A 25,141-nucleotide genomic window follows, 5' to 3' on the forward strand; every position below is an offset into this window, starting at 1 on the left:
AGTGAAGAAATAAAGATCTTTAAAAAAAAACACATGGGCAATTATAAAGATAATACTATTGTAACAAAAGTTTTTAACTCCACTTTTTGTTTTCTGTACGATTTAAGAAACTCATACATTTGAAAAGTCACTGTTTAAAAATGAGTATTATTGTAACTTTGGATTGCAACTCCACATTTTGTTTTCTACATAATTTAATAAATCAGTGCATTTAAAAGAATTGCTGTTTTCAGGGTTTGTGTATGCACTGTACACAGATGTAACATTGTGATGTCATCAACCGAAAGATGCGAGGATAGAGCTGTAAATTAATACAAAATTTGTATGTTATTGAAGTTAAATTGGTACTAATTTAAACTAGAGTGTTATAATTTTAGGTTGTTAAATATAATCTCCATGGGAACCACAAAGAAAATAGCTATGGAGTATACACAAAACAGAAGAGAAAATGAGAAAGAAATGTAAACATTTCACTACACACACACACACACACACACACACACCCCCAACTAAACCCAAAAGAAGACAGTAATACAGAAAATGAGAGGCATAAAAGCTATAAGACATATAGAAAACAAATAGAAAAATGAGAGAAATATCTCATCAGTAATTACTTTAAATGTAAATGTATTAAATTCTCCAATCAAAAGACAGGTTGGCAGAATAAATTTAAAAATATAAAAACTACAGGTGATCTGTAAGAGATTCATTTTAGATCTAAAGATATAAATATATTAAAAATTAAAGGATGGAAAAAGATACTCCATGCAAATAGTAACCAAAAGAGAGCAAGGTGACTATACTTATATCACACAAAATAGACTTTAAATAAAAAAGGTTATGGGAGACAAAAAGTCATTATATATTAATAAAAGTTTCAATACAGCAAGAAGATATAACAGCTATAAATATTTATGTACCTATAACAGACTTGAAAACGTATGAAGCAAAAACTGACAAAAAAATGAAGGGAGATATAGACAATTCTAGAATAACAGTGGACTTCAATACCCTATTCTCAATGATGGATAGAACCAGTAGACAGGAAATAGGGAAACAAAGGATTTACATGATAAACCAACTAGATCTAACAATATACTGAACACTTTATCCAAGAACTACGGCATACACATTCTACGTAAATGCACATGGGACATTTTCCAGATAGATAGATCATATATTAGGTCGCAAATTAAGTTTGAATAGATTTTTTAAAAATAGAGATGATGCAAAGTAGCTTCTCTGACCACAGAGATAGAGGTAGAAATCAGTAACAGAAGGAAAACTGGAAAATTCACAAATTTATGGAAACTAAACAACACAGTCTTAAACAGCCAATGGATTAAAGAAGAAATTATAAGAGAAATTGGAAATACTTAGAGACAAATGACAAAACCATGACATATCAAAACTTACGGGACTCAGTGAGAGTGATGTTAAGTGGAAAATTTATAGCTACAGAGGCTTAGATTAAAAAACAAGAAAGATTTCAAATCAACAGCTAACTTTGCAACTTCAGGAACAGGAAAAGTGGGCAAACTAGGCTGGAAGCTACCAGAAGAAAGAAAATAAATAATAAAAAGTAGAGCAGAGATAAATGAAATAGAGAATAGGAAAACAATAGAGATAATAACTGAAACCAAAAGTTGGCTTTTCAAAAAGATCAACAAAATTAAAAAACCTTGAGCTAGATGGACTAAGAAAAGAGAATACTCAAATTATTACAATAAGAAATGAAACTGCGAACATTACTACTGACTCTACAGAAATAAAAAGGATTATAAGAGTACAATGACCAATTGTACACCAACAAATTGTATAACCTAGATAAAATGAACATATTTCTAGAAACACAAAATCAACCAAGACAAAATCACAAAAAAATAAAAAATCTGAACAGACTTGTAAGTAGTAAAAATATTAATCAATAATCAAAACTCTGACAAAGAAAAGCCTTGGTCCTGATGGCTTCACTGGTGAATGCTACCAAACATTTAAAGAAGAACTAACACAAGTGTTTCTCAAACTTTCCAAAAAATTGAGCTGGGCATGGTGATGTGCAACTATAGTCCCAGCTACTCAGAGAGTTGAGGCAGGAGAATTGCTTGAGGCCAGGAGTCCAAGGGTACAGTGCACACACTACGATCAAGCCTGTGAATAGTCACTGCACTCCAGCCTGGGCAACATAGGGAGATCCTGTCTTTCAAACAAACAAACAAAACAAAACAAAACAAAACAAAAACTCTCCCACACAATTAAAAAGTAGAAAACACTTATTAATTCATTCTATGAGGCCAGCATTACCTTGATACCAAAACCAAAGACACTACAAGAAAATAAAACCACAGACCAATATCCCTTAGAAAAGTCAATGGGAAAATAATTGACAAAATACTAGCAAACCAAATTCAGCAGAATATTAAGAGAATTATACACAATGACTTAGTGTGATTTATTCTTGGAATGGTTCAACATATAACAATGGATCACTGTAATACACTATACTAACAGAATGAAGTGAAAAAACTCACATGGTCATCTCAATTGATGTAAAAAAAAAAGCATTTGACAAAATTCTAAACCCCTTCATGATAAAAATATTCAACATACCTCAATATAATAAAAGCTGTATATGAAAATGCTACAGTGAACATCATACTCCATGGTGGATGACTGAAAGCTTTTCATCTAAAATCAGAAACAAGGTAAGGATGCCTGCTTTTGCTGCTTTTATCCAACATACTGGAAATTCTAGCCAAAGTAATTAGGCAAGAAAAAAATAAAAGAAATCCAAGTTATAAAGGAAGAAGTACAATTATCTTTGTTCACAGGTGATATGATCCTATATGTAGAAAATCCTAAAACTCCCACAAAAGACTGCTGGAACTAATAAATAAATTCCATAAAGTAGTAAGGTACAAAGTCAACACAAAAAAATCAGTTGCATTTCTATACACTAACAATGAACAATCTGAAAAAAAAAATTTCACATACAATAGCGTTAAAAAGAATAAACTACTGGGCCGGGCACAGTGGCTTACACCTGTAATCCTAGCACTTTGGGAGGCTGAGGTGGGCGGATCACGAGGTCAGGAGATGAAGACCATCCTGGCTAACACAGCAAAACCCCATCTCTACTAAAAGTACAAAAAATTAGCTGGGCATGGTGGCGGGTGCCTGTAGTTCCAGCTACTCGGAAGGCTGAGGCAGGAGAATGGCATGAACCCTGGAGACAGAGCTTGCAGTGAGCTGAGATCGTGCCACTGCACTCCAGCCTGGGCAACAGAGCAAGACTCCGTCTCAAACTAAAAAAAAAAAAAAAAAAAAAAAAGAATAAACTACTTAGGAATTAAATTCACCATGGAGGACTTGTATAATAAAAACTATAAAACAATGCTGAAAGAAACTAAGAAAGACATAAATGAAAAGGTATTTCATCTTCATGAATTGGAAGACTTAATACTGTTAAGGCAATACTACCTAAAGTGATCTACAAGCTCAATGCAATCCCTATCAAAATCCCAGTGATATATTTTGCAAAAATAGAAAAACCCATCCTGAAATGTAGATGAAATCTCAAGAAACCCCAAATAGCCAAAACAATCTTGAAAAAAGAAGAACATATCTGAAAGATTCCTACTTCTTCCAGATTTAAAAACTTACTAGAAAGTTTTAATAATCAAAACAGTGTGCTACTGGCATAAAGACAGATGTACAGACAAACAGAATAGAACAGAACTAGAAATAAAACCTTGAATATATGGTCAAATGATTTACAACAAGGGTTTGTGCTAGTCCTTTCTCCCACTACCATTGAATGGGAGAAAGTGCAGTCTTCCAACAAATGCTAGGAAAACTAGATATCTATATGCAAAAGAATGAAGTTGGACCTTTTTCTAACACCATATCCAAAAATTAAGTCAAAATGGATTAAAGACCTAAATGCAAGTTCTAAAACTATAAAACTCATAGAAGAAAACATAGTGCAAAATCTTCACAACATTGGATTTGGTGATCTCTTGGATATGATACCAAAGGCACAGGTGATAACAACAAAAATAGGCAAACTAGACTTCATGAAAATTTTAAAATTTTGTGCATCAAAAGACACTATCAATAGAGTAAAAAGTCAACTCACAAATGGGAGAAAATATTTACAAATCACATTTTCAATAAGAAATTAATAACCAGAATATTTACAGATCTCTTAAGACTCAACAATAACAACAACAAAAAACAAGTTGATCCAAAAATGGGCAAAGGACTTGAATAGACATTTTTTTCCTGAGTAGACATAAAATGGCTAATGAGCACAAGAAAAGATGCTCAATATCATTAATCATTAGGGAAATGCAAATGAAAACTATAATAAGATAACATAATTTCATACCCATCAGGATGGCTACTATCAAAAAAAGAGAAAGTAACATGTTGACGATGATGTGGAGTAACTAGAACCTTTGTACACTATTGCTGGAATATAAAATGGTATAGTCACTATGGAAAACAGTATGGTAGTTCCTCAAAAAGTTGAAATAAAATTCATTTCTTATAATATTATATTTCTATTCTGAAGCCATCACTGAGTTCTGTACCACTCCCAGAATTTATTTTCCCTTTATCTATATTTGCATAGAATTTATATATATTTCTATTGGTGGATTTATCAAATTATAACTATGAATTTGTCTTTCTCTTCATTTTTCACTAAGTTGTGAGCTTAATAAATATCTTCTTTTGCTAGCACTTAACACAGTGCTTATATCAGAACATACACTAAATAATCTAACTAGATACATGAACAAAGAATATCTGATGCATCTGGACCTTTTAAATTCCATTCAATAGCATTAAAATATCTATAACTATGTCACACTTCAGTATCTCAGGACTACTACTCAGTATATGCCAGATAAACCAAGCACATGATGGAAGATTTGTCATATAACAGAAAGAGTAAATCTTCATGTCTTCCCTTTTACTACATATGAATTCCTTCCTATGAATATTTTATATACTTTGGACAATATGTTAACTCACGTAGTTAGTGAAAATTCCATTCAGTATTGGAGTCTGAAAATGGTATTGTCAAACTACTCACTTTACTTCCATTACATAAGAATTGTCTTCTGTTTGAATACATTTTGAAACTCTGACATAATTTAAAACTTACAACACTTAAAAGTGGGTACTTTAAGAATTTCATGCAAAATAAAAACTAACTTAACACTGGAATACTAAAGGCTTCTTACTAAAAACATTATTTCTATAATATTCAGCATTGTTGCCAATAAAATTTAGGTAACAGGCCGGGTGTGGTGGCTCATGCCTGTAATCCCAGCACTTTGAGAAGCCGAGACGGGCGGATTACGAGGTCAGGAGATCGAGACCATCCTGGCTAACACTGTGAAACCCCGTCTCTACTAAAAATACAAAAAATTAGCTGGGCGCAGTGGTGGGCGCCTGTAGTCCCAGCTACACTGGAGGCTGAGGCAGGAGAATGGCGTGAACTTGGGGGGCAGAGCTTGCAGTGAGTGGAGATCGCGCCACTGCACTCCAGCCTGGGCATAGAGCGAGACTCCGTCTCAAAAAAAAAAAAAAAAAAAAATTTTTAGGTAACATTAACATGAGGTACTTGGGAACAAGTGCCTGCATATTCTTGTAACATAGGCCCAGATTTTCTTTAAAGAAGGATTATTGGATATTTTCTCATCTGTATGTAAACACAGCAACGCCACATGACATCTAATTTTGCAGTGTAGTCACAAAATCCAATAAATGGGCTATGACCAAGAACATGGCCAGGAACACTAAATTTGCTATACACTGGCGATTTTCCTATACAGCAAGAGTTGCTAGGCAGCTTTGCTAAAGGAACGCCTGTAATTAATGATAAGAACAGGCTTTCTTCTGTCTTATTACACACATACACACACACACACACACACACAATTTTTTCTGAGAGGAAAAAACAGAACTCAATTTCTGAAAACAGAATATTTACAATGTATAAAATTACATACGTTTTTAGGAGTTAAAATATATTTCTAATAATTCAAACTAATTGTAAAATGAAAAACTAAAAAGCATCACCATGAAAGTGTTTTCTTAGTAATTATCCATATAAGGAAAATTTATTTTTACATAATTCCCAAAGAGAGATGCTTAGATGTTGTAATCATCCATCTATTTATGTCATGGGGATAGAGATCCACATTAAAGCTTATTTAGACAGATGAATGGATAAAGAAAATGTAGTACACACAATACAATGGAATATTATTCAGTCAATATAAAGAAGAAAATGAGTTACATGAGGCAACGTGATCCTGGAGAACATTATATTAAATGAAATAAGGCAGTCACAGAAGAACAAATACTACATGATTCTACTATATGAGGTATCTAAAACAGTCAAACATATAGCAGCAATTGAATGGTGACTGCTGGGCCTAGGGGGCAGGGGGAATATGGAGCTGCTATTCAATCAGTATAATGTTTCTGCCATGGGAGATGACTGAATTCTAAAGATCTGCTGTTCAGCACTGTGCCTATAGTTAATAACACTATACTGTACACTTAAAAAGGTATTAAGAGGATAGACCTTGTGATAAGTGTTCTTACTACAGCATTTAACAGAGGCTTATTTAATGATTTCCAAAGTACTAAAAGCAGGAGAAGTCATGAGACCTATGACTGAAAAAATTATGTAAAATCTAAAAAAATACAATTTGGACTAAAATATTAATAGAAATGGAAAATAAAGGTTAAAGCATACTCTTATAGCACTTACTGTTTGTGATACTGATTTAGCACCTAATGCTTTACATAAACACTTTAAAACAATTTCAGAATATTTTGTATGTTCATGTCCTGCCCCCTTAACTAGAATGTAAGCCCATCAAAGGTGATATCATCTATACATAGTATAAGGATCAATATTTTTTTTCTATCAGAGTCACTGGCATTCATCAACACTCTCAGATGTCCCCACCAACATAGGTTTCATCAGAGGTGGATCAATAAATATTTACTGATGCTCATTCTGCTTTTTCTCAAAATATGCATCCACTTATTAGTTCAGTTACTTACAAGTTTTCTTAGAAGTTTTCTCACATATAAGTCACTTACATGTGGAAAAGATAAAAATGAATGCTCCCTTAAGGGTTAGTTCTGGCATTATTTGGAGAACTTGTTACTGCTCTCATTGAAAACAGATACCCTCACTGATTCTGTTTACCAAATGAGGCAGATTTGTTACCTGTCAAGCCCCTTTTTACCACCACCAAAGAGGCTTTGTAGTTGTAACTTAAAAATGGCAATCCTCTTATCTCTGGTGACCAAATGGTACAAACTTGTCAAATGTACACTCTCTCTACCCACACACTGAAGTAGAATAGTCACAGATTACTATGAGTCATGCCATTATTGGTCTTTGGCTGATATTATAATTTATGTGTTCATATGTTTGGTGTCACAACAGTTTCATGTTCTGGATCAAAATGGCATAAGAAGGACCAAAAGCTTTTAGCGAGTTGGTCAACTTTTTGTCAAGTGGTAGATATTTAGTTTATGTGGTTTTGTTTGTTTTATATCTTTGTGTGACATTAACTAATCTGTTTATGAGTCAGTTCATAAAAAAGGATTCATTACAACTATACTAAAATCTAAGGAAATCTAGAGCCCCATAAAATGACAGTAAAATATCCATTAGCCTATAAATTACTAATATTAAGCTTTTAGATAAAAGAAGAAAGCTTCCTTCTCAATAATGAAAAAGATAACCCCATCAATGAAAACAAGTACATGAGGTTAAGGAATATTTTTACTCAGTATCTGTAGTACACTAGGCATTGGAATTAACAATAAGGACCAAAACAATTAAGAATTTACCTGGGAGAGACAATTATAAAATAATCAAATAAACTATGATAAGTACTATAAACAAAAAGTATGGAAAGTACTATATGGCACTTTAAAAGCACATATTAGGTAGCCATGGCTTTGTGTGTGTTTGTGCAGGTGAGTGAGGGGTTAGTCAGGGAAGGTGTATCTGAGTAAATGATTATTTCTTTAAGCATGGTTTCCTTTGAGTCTCTGAATATATTTATAATGACTGCTTTGAAGTTTTTGTCTGTTAAGTCCAAAATTGAGAAATGAAGTAAAAATAGGAGTTTACTAGATGAAGACGGGAGGATAACAGTCTTGCTTATAAAAGGAACTGCAGGTCTCATGGCCCTGAAGTAGAAAGGAGTATAGTGAACTTAAGAAGTTAAAGATCAGGATGGTTGGAATACAGAATGCCAGAGTGTCAGGCAGAGAAGTGAACAATTCATCTGGAGAGGTGGGCCAGGTAATGCAGGGTCATGTAGACTCTTGTGAAAAATTTGGGTCTTTTGGTTTTAATCAAACAAGTGACATGAATTGATTGGTGTTTTTAAAAGACCACTCTGACTTTACCGTAGAACATGGATTAAAGGTGGGGTGGCCAGCATTCAGCAAGAGAGATAAATAGGAAGGTCAATTTAGTTTTTAGTAATAGTAAAGAAATGTAATAAAACACGCACAGATTAAAGACAATAAAGCTATTCTTTCTTTAGGACAAAACCGATAGAATTTTCCTGCATAACAAATTATAAAACTTTTGACAGATAACATTCCAGTAACTAATAACTCTTGAGATAAAAGAATTTTAAAATCCACATTTAAAAAGAATAAACAATCTGTAATCAATACTTTTATGGAAAAATTTAATCATTTCTTTTATGGCAAATCACATAAACTTTTTTTGTACCTCTGAGATCTGCATAAAGACAGTTTAGTCTAAACTCTCAGCTGAATGATAAGAATATGAAGGCCCATGGAGGTCTGGTGAACTGCCTAAGGCCGCAAACATATTTGAGGACAGAACTACTGAAACATGAGCTAAATAAAAGAAAAAAATATTTATTTCAGCACTTTTGAGATTCTTTCATCACCTTTGGCTTTTGACAGTTTGACTATGATATGTCTGGGTATGGATATCTGTGGTTATCCTACTTTGAGTTTGTTGAGTTTCTTAGATGTGTAGATTAATGTTTTTCATCAAATTTGAGACATTTTCAGCCATTCTTTCTTCAAATACATCTGCTCCTTTCTCTCTCTCCTCTCCTTCTGATACTCCTGTTATAAATTTGTTTGTGAGCATGTTGTCCTAAACTTCTCTGAGGCTCTGTTTGTTATTTTCTTTGTTCTTTGAATGACATAACTTCTCTTGATGTCTTCCAAGTTCACTGATTCTTCTCTGCTTTTTCAAATATACTTTTGAGTCCTTCCAATAAAATTTTCATTTCAATTATTGTACTTTTCAACTCCAGAATTTCGGTTTGGTACTTTAAAAATGTAATTTCTATCTCTTTAAAACCTTCTGTATTAGAGGAGACATTGTCATCACACCTTACTTTACCTTTTCTTTTTTTTTTTTTCTTTTTTTAGACCAGGTCTCACCTGTCATCTAGGCTGGAGTGTAGTGGCATAATCACAGCTCACTGCAGCCTTGACCTCCTGGGCAAAAGTGATCCTCGCATCTCAGCCTCCTGAGTGGCAGGCACATGCCACTACACCCAGCTAACTTTTTTCTATTTTATAGAGACAAGGTTTTGCCATGTTGCCTAGGCTGGTCCCAAACTCCTGGGCTCAAGCGACTGTCCTGCCCCAGCTTCCCAAAATGCTATGATTACAGGTGTGAGCCACTGCATCTGGCCTTACTTTACTTCTTTAAGCATAGCTTCCTTTAGTTCTTTGAATATATTTATAATGGCTGCTTTGAAGTTTTGGTTGGTTAAGTACAACATCTAGGCCATCTTACAAGCAGCTGGAGCTCATGATTGTTATTTGCTTATTTGTTTAGTGACTTGGTCGAAATATTTCATTTAAGTCTGTTTCTCCCAAAGTATGAAGCTTCTGATGTACCTCAGAGTATGCAGCCTTGAGCATACATACAATCATCCTTCAGTGACACTGGCTTTAGCAGCGTTCTTCTCTTTTTTTTTTTTTTTTTGAGACAGTCTTGCTCTGTCACCCCGGCTAAAGTGCAGTGGTGCAATCTTGGCTCACCACAACCTCTACCTCCTGGGTTCAAGCGATTCTCCTGCCTCAGCCTCCTGAGTATCTGGGACTACAGGCACGCACCACCAAGCCCAGCTAACTTAGCAGGGCTCTTGGTCTCTTCCCCTGATCTCTGTGTTAAGCTTTCTGTCTTTCTCGATATCACAGCCAGATATTAGTTTCCTCTAATTGCCAGCTGATTATTCTACTGTTTTCAACAATGTCCTCGTGCATAAATTGTACCACAGTCTGATTCAATTAAACGTAGGGTCCTTCATGAGGTCATTTTTGAGGCCAGTCTTTGAGGTTTGTCCTATCCCATCAGGACTCCTCCTAGCTATCTCTGTCTCTGGCTTTCTCTGGTAAACCAGCTGCTACGCTTTTAGCTTGTTACTCTTAATTCTTAAGTGTTTACCATTAAAATCTTAATTGTTCAGAGCCCCACTACATTGGAACTTTCCCGTACTCCATATAAAGTTAGTTCTTTGAGGAGAGCTTCAGAGTTACTGTTGCTAAGGCTGTCTCCCATTCTGGCCAAAATCTCTGAGTCATTGCCCTGGAGCCAGGTTGGGGATAGTGGCCTACTTCTCTTGGAGTGACACTTCTGCTTTGTGAGAAAGACACTGGTGAGGGTGGTAGCCTCTGGTCTTCTCAGCTTGTCTTTCTGATGTGGAACCTCTCTCCCCTCTATAAACAAAATGAGGTGAAAGCAGTTGAGGCCGTAGTATTTTTGGCCTGCTGAGTGGAGTCAGAGCTTTTGGACCAGATCTCTGCCCTATGGGAAGGAATCTGACAACTTCTTGATGGTACTCTCTAGAATTTAGCATCTGCAACATGGAGCTGAGGGAGGTAAGAAATACTGGCCATCTGCCCCTCCTATGGAGATACTTAGCCCTTGACTAGAAGCTGGAGGGAAACGGAGCCCCATCTTCCTGGCCACACATGACTGAACTGAAGCTTCTATTACGCTAATCTGGGGGTGAGGGGAGGCAAAAAGCAGCTCATGACTCAAGGGCCACAAATTATTTTTACCGAGATTTAGTAGCTTTTCTCAAATAAATGTTTTCTTGTTTGCTGACTTTTCATGTAACCTTAGGGTAATTACCAGAGACTTTAAATACTTTAAAAAAAATAGTTTTCACTAGTTACGGTTTCCTGCTGAGGATGGTTCTGTGGAGTTTCTCTCAGACCACCATTTAGGAACTGATAATTCCCACTCTGTATTTCTGAAGTACAGAGGTTACTGGCAAACTAGTATTATTGTATAAGTGAATAATTAATTTTATTTATATAGGCATACCTTGGAGATATTGCAGGTTCAGTTCCAGACCACCACAATAAAGTGAGTATCGTAATAAAGCAAATCACGCAAATGTTCTGGTTTCTCAGCATGTATAAAAGCTATGTTTACACTACACTATAGTCTACTAAGTACAACAGCATATGCCCAAAAATATACATGCCATAATTTAAAAATAATTTATTGCTGAAAAAAGTGCTAATGACCATCTGAATCTTCAGCAGGCTGTAACCTTGCTGTTGGTAGAGGGTCTTACCTCAATGTGTATGGCTGCTGACTGATCCAGGGTGGTGGCTGCTGAACATTGGGGCAGCTGTGGCAGTTTCTTAAAATAAGACAACAATAAAGTTTGTTGAATTGATAGGCTCTTCCTTTCGCAAAATATTTCTCTGTTTGTTGGCACTTTACCTACAGTAGAACTTTCAAAATTGGAGTCAATTCTCTTGAACCCTGCTGTTGTTTTACTAAGTAATAATGTAAACACTTTGTTGTCATTTCAACAATGTGTCCAGTAGCTTCACCAAGAGTAGAGTCTATCTCAAGAAATTACTTTATTTGTTTATCCTCAAGAGGCAACTCTTCATTCATTTAAGTTTTATGATGAGATTGAAGCAAATTCAGTCACATATTGAGGCTCTACTTCTAATTCCAATTATCTTGCTTTTTCCACCACAGTGACCATTACTTCCTCCACTGAAGTCTTGAACCCCTCAAGGTTATCCATTAAGGTTACAACCAACTTCTTCCAAACTCCTTTTCATGTTGATATTTTGACCTCCTCTCATGAATCCCAAATGTTCTTAATGGCATTTAGATTGGTGAATCCTTTCCAGAAGCTTTCAATTTACTTTTTCCAGATCCATCAGAGGAATCACTATCTATGACACTATATAGCCTTACAAAATGTATTTCTTAAATAAGACTTGAAAGTCAAAATGACTCCCTTACCCATGGGCTGCAGAATGGATGTCGTGTTAGCAGGCGTGAAACCAACATTTATCTCCTTGTACATCTGGATCGCAGCTTTTGGGTGACTATGTGCATTGTCAATGAGCAGTCATATTTTGAAAGGAATTTTTTTTTCTGAATAGTAGGCTTCAACAATATGTTTACAATATTAGGTAGACCATGCTGTTAACAGATGTGCTGTCATCTAGGCTTTCTTGTTCCATTTATAGAGCACAGGCAGAGTAGATTAAGCATATTTCTTAAGGGCCCAAGGATTTTTGAAATGGTAAACAAGCACTGGCTTCAACCTAAAGGTACCAGTTGCATTAGCCCCTAACAACATAGTCAGCATATCCTTTGAAGCTTTGAAGTCAAACACTGACTTCTCCTCTCTAGCTATGAAAGTTCTAGACGGCATTTTCTTCCAATGGAAAGCTGTTTCACCTACACTGAAAAATCTGTTGTTTAGTGCAGCCACCTTTATCAATGATCTTTGCTAGACAGGGATAATTTGCTGTAGCTGCTACATCAACACTTGCTGCTTCACCTTGCACTTTTTAAATTATGGAGATGGCATTTTTCCTTAAATCACATAAACCAACCTTTGCTAGCTTTCAATTATTCTTCTCCAGCTTCCTCTCCTCTCTCAGCCTTGATAAAGTTGAAGAGAGTTAGGGCCTTGCTCTGGATTTGGCTTTGGTTTAAGGGGATGTCATGACTAGTTTGATCTTCTATTCAGACTACTAAAATTTTCTCCATATCAGCAACAAGGCTGTTTTCCTTTCTTACCACTCATGTGTTCACGAGAGTAACACTTTTAATTTCCTTCAAAAACTTTTCCTTTGCATTTACAACTTGGCTGTTCGGTGCAAGAGGCCTAGCTTTTGGCTTATCTTGGCTTTGGGCATGCCGTCCTCACTAAGCATAATCATCTCTCGCTTTTGATTTAAAGTCAGAGACATGTAACTTCCTTTTACTTCAACATTTCAAGGCCACCGTAGGGTTATTCTTGGCCTAATTTCAATATTGTTGTGTCTCAGGGTCTAGAAAGGCTTGAGGAAAGGGAGATAAATGGGTAATGGCCAGTTGGTAGAACAATCAGAACACATACATTTATCAATTAAGTTTGCCATCTTAAGGGTGTAGTTTGTGGCATTCCAAAACAATTACAGTAGTAACATCAAAGATCACTAATCACAGATTACTAAATCAGATATAATAATAAAGTTTGAAATATTGTAAAGAATTACCAAAATGTGACACAGAAATATGAAAAAAGCTCATGCTGTTGAAAAAAATGGTGCTGATAGACTTGCTCAATACAGGGCTGCCACAAACCTTCAATTTGTAAAAATAATAATATCTGTGAAACACAATAAAGCACAATAAAGTGAGATATACCTGTATATTCAAAAATTTACTGAGTACTAAGAATTAGATACAGGGCTACATATTAGCTACCTAAACAAACTTTTAGAAGAAGATTTTTGTATTCTCTAACTTTTAATTAATAACTAACTTTATATTAAAATGGAATTGTAAGTCTACTATTTAAAAAAAAAATTTAATTATGCATTTGAAATCACAGGAATCTCTTAAAATAGTTTCTGGGGTTATTCAAAATTTTAAGTTTATAAATAAATCTTATAAAGTGTTTATACTTTAGCTCTTGGAACATATGATAAATCTTCTTGACAGATGCTTATTTAACTTTATCTTCTCTCTTAAACATATATACACCACAATACCATTATCAAACGAAAACCTGCTCATACAAACAGCAGTGACCAACTTACATTTAATCGAGCAGAAATTGCTGTGTAGAATATATGTATTTCCTCTATGACATTTGTATTGACATTCATTCAAAATCAAATTATTAATATGTATGTATAATCTTTTAAAAAAGAACATCATATAGGCAATTCTATATAAATTACATTTCTATTTATGATAAATGATTTTATCCTAGTAGATGTGAAAAAGTAAGAATCCAAGCATCCACAATATTAGCAAATGAAATGATCAAAGGATAATCATGACACTCTAAATTTATTTTGAAACATTATTTATTCAATATCTTTAATTTTAAAAATATAATGCAAAATGCTTTCTCCAAACATCTTGGAATGGCTTAAATATGAATTTGACATCTGATTTAAGCATCTGTGCCAATAACAAAGATAGAAAACTTACCTGCCAATACCTCCTTGTTGTACCACATATGACAAAAAGAAACAATTGGGAACTGTTATTCTCCTATCTAATTTCACAGTAAAAACAAAAGGTAATCTTATCCCAAACTTAGAACATTTCATCTGAAGCATGCCATGGATTACAAAAGGATTTAGTCAACAACAGAGATATCTCCTAAAGTATCATGATTTAGAGAAACTAAAACAAGAACACTATATATTTTAATTTTTAAACTTACCTGATATAAATAATCTTCAAATACAAAATAATAATCATCATTGCTTGCTGTCAACTTCACATCCTATAATTAAAAGTAGACAGTACTGAAAAGAACCCAAATGGATCTGTCTGTAGTAGTAAGGCATACAATCAGTATTTAGAAGCATTACCACAATAAATTTATTATTTTATTGTGATTAGATTAGATTTTACCATTGCTATATTTACTGAACTAATATATGTGACACATTATTTGACCTCGAATTCCTCATTTAAGGTCCCATTAGTAATTCTTTAATATTTATTTCAATTTTATCTCCTTTTAATCTAATATTTAGATGGCTTAAAGCTAGAAAAGAAAAGTGGATGCAAGCATAACATCCAGAAGCAATCATAACAATCTGGCCCCAAATTACTGTTCCAATATCACTGTTGAAGTCCACATTCTTGCCATTCCCACAAAAGACCAAATATCTTCCATGCCTTTGTGATTATTCACTTGCAAGTCACCACTTGTTAGTGAGAGAGCAGGAACATTGATTTTCTGCATTATGAGTTTAAGGGCCAGTTCATTGACTTCCCCTGGATAGCATATTTGTTTCCTTCTTTAAATATATTCCTATTCTCACTTTCTGATTTGAGTCTACCTTAATGATTTCTATGAGTCTCCCTATGAGACTTTAGCCACTTTGAGCTCAAATGTCTTAAATGTTTTTTGTATATGTAGTACCACCACAGTGCTTAGCACCTAAATACCCAATACATGTTTGATGAGTAAAAATAAAAATGATAAAATTATTAATAGAAATTAATTATATTTTCCTGTAATATAATTCATCAATATATAGGTACCCCTCTCCAATAACAAGCAAACAAATGAACAAAAGTCTAGAAAAACAAACTAAAACATTCCCCCAGGATTGTTTCTGAGTATTATGTCCAGAGTTGGAACTTGCTGCTTGTGTGCTTTGGTGTAAAGAACATGAAATTCCAACAGATTTAACTAAGATTTGAAATCAGTTTCACTACTTTTAGCTGTATAACTTTGGTCAGTAACTCTGAGCCTAATCTCCATATATGTAAATAAGGACACCACCGCCTACTTCAGAAAGGATAGGTGAATGCCTAGCACAGTATCAGATAAAGAGTAGATATCCAGAAAGCTTTTTAAAAAAAATTCACCAAAAGTCCTTTTACTTATAATAGTGTTCATCTATTTATAAGTAAATATACATCTCAAACCTTACATGTATCCAAAAACTCCAGTTGTAAACTACACCATGCTTTTAGACACAATATATAATCAATTCAACAAGTACTGATTGGCTGGGATGAAGGATACGAAAATCAAAACTTCAACAAACAAACAAAAAAGAAGACAAACAAAAAAATGTTTATCATCAAGAAGCCTACAATCTCACTGGCGAGATAGTAAAAACATGGGAAAATCACAAAGAAATGTTACAAAAATCCATGGTCAAATATTTCAAACGGTCTACAAAATTCAACTAGGCTGTTGAGCCAAGTAGTAATCAGGGGAGGATGGAAAGAGTCATAGATGACTCTGAGGGTAGCGAATGTGTGCTAAGTCTGAAAAAACCGTAATGACACAGATTAAGGAGAAAGAAATGGTCCAGCTTTCTGTGTCAGAAGACAACCTAGACAAAAGTAGAGATCATGCATTCTCAGCAGGGGGATACTATTGCCTTTGGGGGCATGAAAACTGGTTCTTGGAGGTCAACAAATTTTACATATTACAATGATACATGGCAGACCAGAGCTCACCCCTACCCACCCAAATCTTATTTTTTGTTATTTACTTTTTCTTATTAGAGATAAGTTAATTAATCTTTCTCCCCAGGAGCGTGATAATGAAGAAAGGTTGAAAAACACTAGTATAAATTATCAGATTATAGTAAATGGTTGAAAACTATAGAATACATGGATATAAGGCAAGTTTGTTAAAAAAAAAAAAAAAAAAGAACCATTTAATAAATTAGCCTAGGGAGGGTTCGATGATGTTCCATACTCACAACATCATTGGCTCAGAACATCTATGACTTTCTATCCTCCCCTGATTGCTACTTTACTCAACAGCCTGGTTGAATTTTGTAGACTGTTTGAGCTATTTGATCACGGATTTTGTAACATTGCCTTGTTCCATTCATTCCTTTAACCTTTAAAAGAATTTCACCTTGTTTTCAGTTAAATTTAAAATGGCTCAAGCCTGTAATCCCAGCACTCTGGGGGGCCGAGACGGGTGGATCGCAGGTCAGGAGATCGAGACCATCCTTACACACGAAACCTACTAAAAATACAAAACTAGCCGGCGGTGGTGGCTTGTAGCCCCAGCCACGGGAGGCTGAGGCAGGAGAATGGCGCGGAACTCGAGGCATGGAGCTTGCAGTGAGCTGGAGATCTGGGCCACTGCACTCCAGCCTGGCTATTAGAGCTTAGACCTCGCTCCCCAAAAAATAAAATAAAATAAAATAAAATAAAATAAAATAAAATAAAATAAATAAAATAAGTCTTTGCTATAGGGAACTGTAATGAAACAGAATTTTTTTTTTAAGTGATCATTCCCTTAACGGCTGACTTTAATAATGTTTGGAGTGATCGGCAGAGCCCAACTAAGTCAAAAAGAACCAGAGACAGATATCTTCCTAAAAACATTCATGATGTGCAAAGGACAGACGCCATCAACAGTTTTATTCAATTCCTCAGGCACAAATTACTTCCTTTTTGGAACAGATTTTCCTTACTGACTCAAACTGAAATTCATCTTGGAGACAAAGAGAACTCTCATCCTAGCACTTCTTACTTTTTTGAACTTTTTCACATGTGAGTTTCCTTTCATTTGACTAGAAAAGAGGCTAATGGTCTTACAGCCCAAAAGATCTCTTACATTTTTGATAAAATAATCCACTGAGCATAATAATTTGACCTCAAAGTTAATAATAGTACCTGTGATCCAAATCTAGTGAAAAACCTCTGTGAGATTCAAGACTTCCTGTCAAAGGACTGTATTCTCTAAACTCTCATTTCCACTTACTGTAGAGCTTAGTGGTTAAGAATACAGTTCTGAAGTCAGACTGGCTAGGTCTAAATCTTGGCTTCACTACTTAATATGTTAATTTAAACAAATTTCTTTCTTTATCTCAATTTCCTCATTTGTAAAATAACAAAATAACTACTTTCTACTTTGTTACAACACACATGTCACTATGTTGCTGGCTGCTGGTAAGGAAATGATGTTAGTATAACATGGAAATTGTATTGGTTCAGATGCAATTTTTATTAAGCAAGAGGAGTTGGAGCAGAGGGAGGAGAATTATAACCATCAGCAGGAAAAAAAATGTCTTTAGCTCAGCTGCTGCTGCACAGGCATGAGACTTTATAGTTGCATTTTAAGAACATTAAAAAACGGACATTGGCACTGGGGCTCCCTCTCCAGAGAAGCACACTCCCAGCCCACAACATTTCTCCCCTGCTATTCTCTTGTGCTCACCTTAACAGTAGCTCCAGTGGCCCAGAGCACCACTTGCATTTGCATTATTTTAGCACTTCTGTATTATTATTTTTACACATTTTTAATAGCTCCTACCAGACCAGCCTGCCTGAGCTGTCTGATTCTTCTCCCAGGCTACCAATGATTGCTTTTGTTAGTACTATGATTACAAAGTTGCAAAAATTGTGAGTGGATCTACCCCAACCCTGTTTTGCCCATAAGCTCTGTTATTTTTAATGCGTGGTTTTACAGAATGCAAGTTTTTTTCCCCAGAAAAACAACACATTTATAATTCACAGCCTAAATGTTGGTATCTGCTACTCTTAGGTATTTGTAGGCATTAAATAGTAATCTATGTAAAGGGTTTGGAATACTATATGGCACAATAAGCAGTCATTTGTTAGTAATAGTTATTATTACCCCTGGCCATGTTCTACTCAGACAAATTTTCAGGTCCTCAATATGTAATCTTCTTTTCCCCATTTCCGAGACCTGTAATTACATGCCTTTCTCCCTTATATTTCAAATCTAAATTTAAAATCTAAGACTTTTAAGTTGCCTAATATTAATTCAAAATTATTCATATCCTATATAACACATAAAGTATTAGCTACACCAGACCAATCTGGTTCAACTTTTATGTAACACAGTTATGAGCTGTTTTTTAGTTGCCATGGACCCCCAGGTTGAAGGTCATGTAACCTGAGCATGCCCAGATTAACCAAGCATGCAACCACAGGTGGAACCTATGTGATAGGACTAAGGAGTGGGGTCTGAATTAAGAAGTGGACACCACACGGCAGTATCCAGGATTCAATCAGATCAAGCCCTGGCATCACCCCATGGCAGGATCCAATCTGATCAAACCTTTCTAGCTACAAAATCCCAGTGATTTGGTGCTTGGCTTTCTATTGTGTACTGGAAAACGGACCCTGTTTGGCTCAGTGATGAAAGCATTAACTCAGCTCTCAATTTGATTATCAGATGCTTGGAGGCAAAATCTCAATGTATCTCTACCTTAAAACTTGAGATATACTTAGCCATGTGTCTAGAAACTAAAAGAAATTAAAAATTAAAAAGGACTTCAATATAAAGAGAATACACAAGTAGGCCCTAAAGGGTCATAAGATAAAAATATTATAATCCGGTTTTGCTTTTCAGTTGCCTTTTTACTTGGTTTGTGTAGAAAGCCTGAATTTAGAGATATAAGAAATGCTTATTATCTTCATCAAAAAGTAGGACTAAAAAAGAATCATGAAGACAGCTTCAAAGGGAAAGAAGATAACATAAAATGGAAACTGCAAATTTTGAACACCGACTTTATATGTATACATCTAATCACTTAAAATTATTTTTCAAGGTTAATATATATCATTATACATAGTACAGGCTCTGCATACTAAAGAATCTCAATTTTTAATGATATTAATGAAAAGGAAAAAACTAAGTTGACTTTTACTTACTTTATAGATTAGACTGTCCACCAAAAGGTCATGTTGTATCACATTGGTCTTAAGCTGCTCATAATACAAGACATCCTAAATTTAAAAGTAAAACAAAAAAATTAAAGGTCAATCACATTTATAAAGTCAGCCTCAAATTCAAATAATAATCAATAGCATTCCAAACACTAAGAAGGGCAGGAACTCAGTTTTATTCACTACTATAACCCTCATGCCTAACAGTAGATGTTCAATAAATATACTTACTCCTATCACTTAGGATAACATCTGGCACCTAGTGAGCATTCAGTCAATATTTGCTAAGTTAACTATAAATTAGCTTTAATAGCAAATACAGCATTTATTGAGTATTTATAGGCATCAGGCACTATTTTACCCACTTTACAAGAGTTAACTCATTTAATCCCAAACCAACAAAATGAATTAGGTCAGTGATTATTATTCCCATTTATGCTTGAGAAACTGAAGCCAAGAGAGAAAAGTAACTTGCTATCCAAGACCATAAAGCTAGTAAGATTTAACATCAGGAAACCTAGCCCCACAACCTATACAAAAAACTCAGAAGGATTACTTTATACTGCCTTTCTAATACCTAAATTATTACAAAATAAAAAGTTTAAGCATAACAAAGCACTCCTGGTAGTAAAAGCAATCATATAGCATATAAAGTAAGTCAGCTTTTAATAGTAGAATATGGTCCCATATGCTTGAGCTCAGGAGTTTGAAGTTACAGTGAGTTATGATTGAGCCACTGCTCTCCAGCCTGGGAGACAGAATGAGACCCAATCTCTTAAATAAATAAATAAATACAAAAATATGGCCCCATAATATTATAAAATCTTATTAACTGCACAATTATGAGATTAGGCTAATGTTTAATGTAATAGAGAATAAGAAGTGGAAGAGAGGGAAAATGGAAAGTGGAGAAATAAGGGAGGAAAGAAAGTGGGAGGAGGGACTAGAGACAGTAATCAAGTTAAGCATCAGGTTCATAGTTGGTCAGGGCATTAAGGATGAAGGTAGGGATCAACTGGGTAACAGTTATGCTAACGAGAGATGGAAATATTATCTCGTTGCTTTAGCTGACCCACGTATTCCTCCAAATCCCTCCTTTCACCTCTCAGGCACGTTAGCCCTAGCCTCCTCTCAAACCCAAAAGCAAAATTTAGCACACGCGGATCTGTATGACTCCTGACCTCACAGAAGGGTTGTGGGATAGGGTCGTCTGGGATATGGAGGAATATTTACTGCATGTAGCTGCCTTGCCAGGATAAAATCTGACTTTATGTTTCCTGAAATATGATTTCTACATCGCAAAAGATGTTTAATACATAGTTCTTTGGCTTGAGTCAAAGTGCTCTTTGCCTAACGATGATCTGGGCCTTTACTGGCTATTTTTAGTCATTTAAATTTTAATTAAAAAGCCTTAATTGGTTATCATTGATGTTTTCATTTTTTAACTAAAGCAAAATTATTTTACTATTTTATTTGTCTTCCATTGTATCTACTGAATCCATCTCTCTGGCTAGAATGCAGGCTCCTTAATGGTGGAAACAGCACCTAATTCAAATATCAATTCCTGCCAGTTGGCATAAGTAAAGTAATGCAAAAGCTACGTTTAGGGGTTTGCTCCTTTTTAAAAATAAGTTTAAAATTACAAACTAATATATGACCATTAAAATAAGTGAAACAATCTAAAGTAAAATAAAGAAAAAGTTAAGCATCTTTTTTCCTTCCATTCAACTGTCCCAAAATAACTAATATTATTTGTATTTGGTATTGTATTTGTGGTGTTATTTGTAATTTGTATTCTTCCATGCTTATACCTATCTCCATGCTTATATGACTATGTAATCATAGTTGGGCGTTTGTGTTGTCGTTTTTCAATATGAAATGGAATCATACCATACTCATTATTCAGCTTCTCTAACCTAATGCTATATCATGGTTTTCCTTCTTGTTAAACAATACACATTTAACTCATTCTTTTTAATAGTTACATATATTTTAATATTTTTAAAGCTGTGGTATAGATTTGACACAATTTGTTTAATCATATCCCTGAATAGATTTGACATAATTTGTTTAATCATACAACCTGAACAGATGGATACTCAGGTTGTTTGTCCCTACAAATAATGTAATAAATATCCTTAGGCACTATGCTTTTATATCTACAGAATAAATTGGCAAAGGCAGGATTATAGGCTGAAGGCTATATGTATCTTTCTTTCTTTTCTTTTTTTTTTTTTTTTTGAGACGGAGTCTCGCTCTGTCGCCCAGGCTGGAGTGCAGTGGCACGATCTCAGCTCACTGCAAGCTCCGCCTCCCAGGTTCACGCCATTCTCCTGCCTCAGGAGTAGCTGGGACTACAGGCGCCTGACACCACGTCTGGCTAATTTTTTGTATTTTTAGTAGAGATGGGGTTTCACCGTGTTAGCCAGGATGGTCTCCATCTCCTGACCTCGTGATCTGCCCGCCTCGGCCTCCCAAAGTGCTGGGATTACAGGCATGAGCCAACGTGCCTGGCCAAGGCTGTTATGTATCTTAAACTGGGCTACAAATTGCCTGACTAATCGCAGAAAAAAAAATCAATTCGAATTCCCACCAGCAACATGAGAGCACATTTTATCTATGTACTCACCTCTTTTAAACATTTTCATGCTTGAGAAACATCTCGATGTATTTATTTGCACTTTCCTAACTCATAATACTGTTGAAGAACCTTTCATATATTTATTGGCCATTTGAATTTCCATTTCAATGATTTGTCATTCATAACATATACCTATTTTTCTATTAGATTATCTTTCTCTTAATAATTTGTTAGATTTGTTGTTTATAAGGAAGATTAACTGTCATTTGTAATGCAAGAATGTGTTACTTGATTTTGGTTTATGGTATAGATTGACAATTTATTTTTCTGTTTAATTTTTGTGGGTATATAGTAGATATATATACTTATGAGTTACATGAGATATTTTGATATAGGAATGCAGTGTGTAATAATCACATCAGGGTAAATGCCTCAAGCATTTATCTTTTGTGTTACAAACAATCCAATTATAGTATTTTAGTTATTTTTAAAAGTATAATTATTTTTATTATAGTCACTCTGTTGTGCTAGCAATTACTAGGTCTTATTCACTTGTTCTATTTTTTGTAACCATTAACCTTCCCCACTTCCCCTGCACCTGCACTACCCTTACCAGCCTCTGGTAACCACCCTTTTATCCTCTATCTCCATGAGTTCAATTGTTTTACTTTTTAGCTCCCATGAGTAAGTGAGATCCTGCAAAGTTTGTCTTTCTATGACTGGCTTATTTTACTTAACATAATGACCTCCAGTTCCATCCATGTTGTTGCAAGTGACAGGATCTCACTATTTTTCATGGCTGAAGAGTATTCTGTTGTATATTTGTACTACGTTTTCTTTATGTATTCCTCTAATGATAAAAATTTGGGTTACTTCCAAATATTGGCTATTGTGAATAGTGCTGCAATAAACATGAGAGTGCAGATATCGCTTCAATATACTTATTTCCTTTCTTTTGGGGATATATGTAGGAGTGGGATTCCTGGATAATATGGTAGCTCTATTTTTAGTATTTTGAAGAACCTCCAAATTTTTCTCCACAGTGGTTCTGCTAACTTACATTCCCACCAACAGTGAAGGAGGGTTCCCTTTTTTCCACTTCCTTGCCAACATACATTGACCATTTTTAAAAAGTACTCTAGGGCTTTGGGTTTGCCTACTAGATTTGGGCAAGGCTGCCCCACCACATGTTTATACAAATATTTTCCTAATTTTATTTCTAAAATTGTCAATTAAATTTTTTTATTATTTATAATCCACCTGGAATTTATTCTTGTACCTAGTTATCAAAAGGTCTGTTTTCTTTCAGAAGGATGGTCAATTATCAGCATCATTTATTAAATAAACCATGCATTTGCAATTGAAATAAAATGCTAGACCTGGATCTATCTATGGACTCACCATTCATTATTTTTCATAATTTATCGGACTATTCTTAAACATTTAATCTCCATGAGAACTTTAAGATAATTTCATCCAGTTAAAAATAAAATTAATACTCTAATAAATTTGTTTTGGAAAAACTGACAAATTTTATAATATTAAGACTTTCCTGTTTTTATGAATGACATTAAGGCTCTCCACCCAAGAATGATGCAGAGCTCAGCTGTGTGACCCTAGGTAAATTAACAAGCTTTTCTGAGCCTCAGTAAAATGATGAAAATAACAGCAACTTTTCTGTAGGTTGATGTGAAAAATAAATGAATTAATACATGTAATATGCTCTGAATAGTATCTGGCACAGGGTAAGTGCTATGTAAGAGTTAAATATTATTGCTCTTTATAGAGTATTACAATTTTCCTCCTATGGATCCTGTCCTGCTAAATTTATCTTACAGATATTTTAATGTTTCTACTATTGAAAATGAGGTATTTTTTCACTATTATATTTCTAATTCATTATTGATAATAGAGAAAAGGCTTGATTTTGTATATCTATTTCATATCCCTCTGTAATTTTTAAAAAATCTGTTGGGTTTTCTGGGTATACAGTCATGATCATCTGCTAAGAAGATGGCTGTATCTCTACTTTCCCCAAACATAAACCAACTCATTTCCACATCTTCAGCTAGGACCTCAAAATCTATGACAAATAATACTGGTGAATAATCGCTGCCTTACTCCCAATTCTAATGAAAAGAGCTTTGACGTTTCTGTTTAAATTTATTATTGGTTTGGGGAAATAGTTGTATTATTTTTCAGTAATTCATTTAAAGATTTGATTACAAATGGCTGCCAAGTTTTATTAATGTCATTTGACAACTATGACATAATTATAACTACTTAAAATATATTGGCTTTCCCCAATATAACCCTTTTAATGTCTATTAAAATATAAAGTAAAATTTAAAAACTTATTGAGGAACACTTTTACACTGTTGGTGGGACTGTAAACTAGTTCAACCATTATGGAAAGCAGTATGGCGATTCCTCAAGGATCTAGAACTAGATGTACCATATGACCCAGCCATCCCATTACTGGGTATATACCCAAAGGATTATAAATTATGCTGCTATAAGACACATGCACCGCGTATGTTTTATTGCAGCACTATTCACAATAGCAAAGACTTGGAATCAGCAGAGAAATGTCCATCAGTGACAGATTGGATTAGAAAATGTGGCACATATACACCATGGAGAATACTATGCAGCCATAAAAAAAAGGATGAGTTTTGTGTCGCTGGCGGGACATGGATGCAACTGGAAACCATCATTCTTAGCAAACTATCACAGAACAGAAAACCAAACACATGTTCCTCACTCATAGGTGGGAACTGAACAATGAGATCACTTGGACTCAGGAGGAACATCACCACGGAGAC

The 25,141-nt window shown here is 34.7% G+C and overlaps 1 protein-coding gene and 1 non-coding gene across 4 annotated transcripts in view; both read right to left on the reverse strand.

Annotated features, from left to right (window-relative positions):
- The window catches only part of TBC1D19 (TBC1 domain family member 19), a 157,976-nt gene that overhangs the window by 45,412 nt on the left and 87,423 nt on the right, over positions 1-25,141 (reverse strand). For 2 of the 3 annotated variants that reach the window (XR_001902400.3, XM_017958626.3), the window contains exons 12-14: positions 19,721-19,795; positions 14,769-14,831; positions 11,643-11,711 (exon numbers count right to left, since the gene is read on the reverse strand). Coding sequence is in view for 2 of the 3 variants with exons in the window: in XM_017958626.3 (XP_017814115.1) it covers positions 11,643-11,711; positions 14,769-14,831; positions 19,721-19,795 (207 nt within the window). In the remaining variant the exon portion in view is untranslated. The remainder of the gene's footprint in view (positions 1-11,642; positions 11,712-14,768; positions 14,832-19,720; positions 19,796-25,141) is intronic. The other variant, XM_003898560.4, reaches the window with a different exon arrangement.
- On the reverse strand, positions 6,944-7,023 carry LOC116274334. Its single transcript, XR_004182960.1, has one exon. It is a non-coding gene; the product is annotated as a small nucleolar RNA SNORD74 (small nucleolar RNA).

Source organism: Papio anubis, chromosome 3, assembly GCF_008728515.1.
Source record: "Papio anubis isolate 15944 chromosome 3, Panubis1.0, whole genome shotgun sequence".
Taxonomy (NCBI): domain Eukaryota; kingdom Metazoa; phylum Chordata; class Mammalia; order Primates; family Cercopithecidae; genus Papio; species Papio anubis.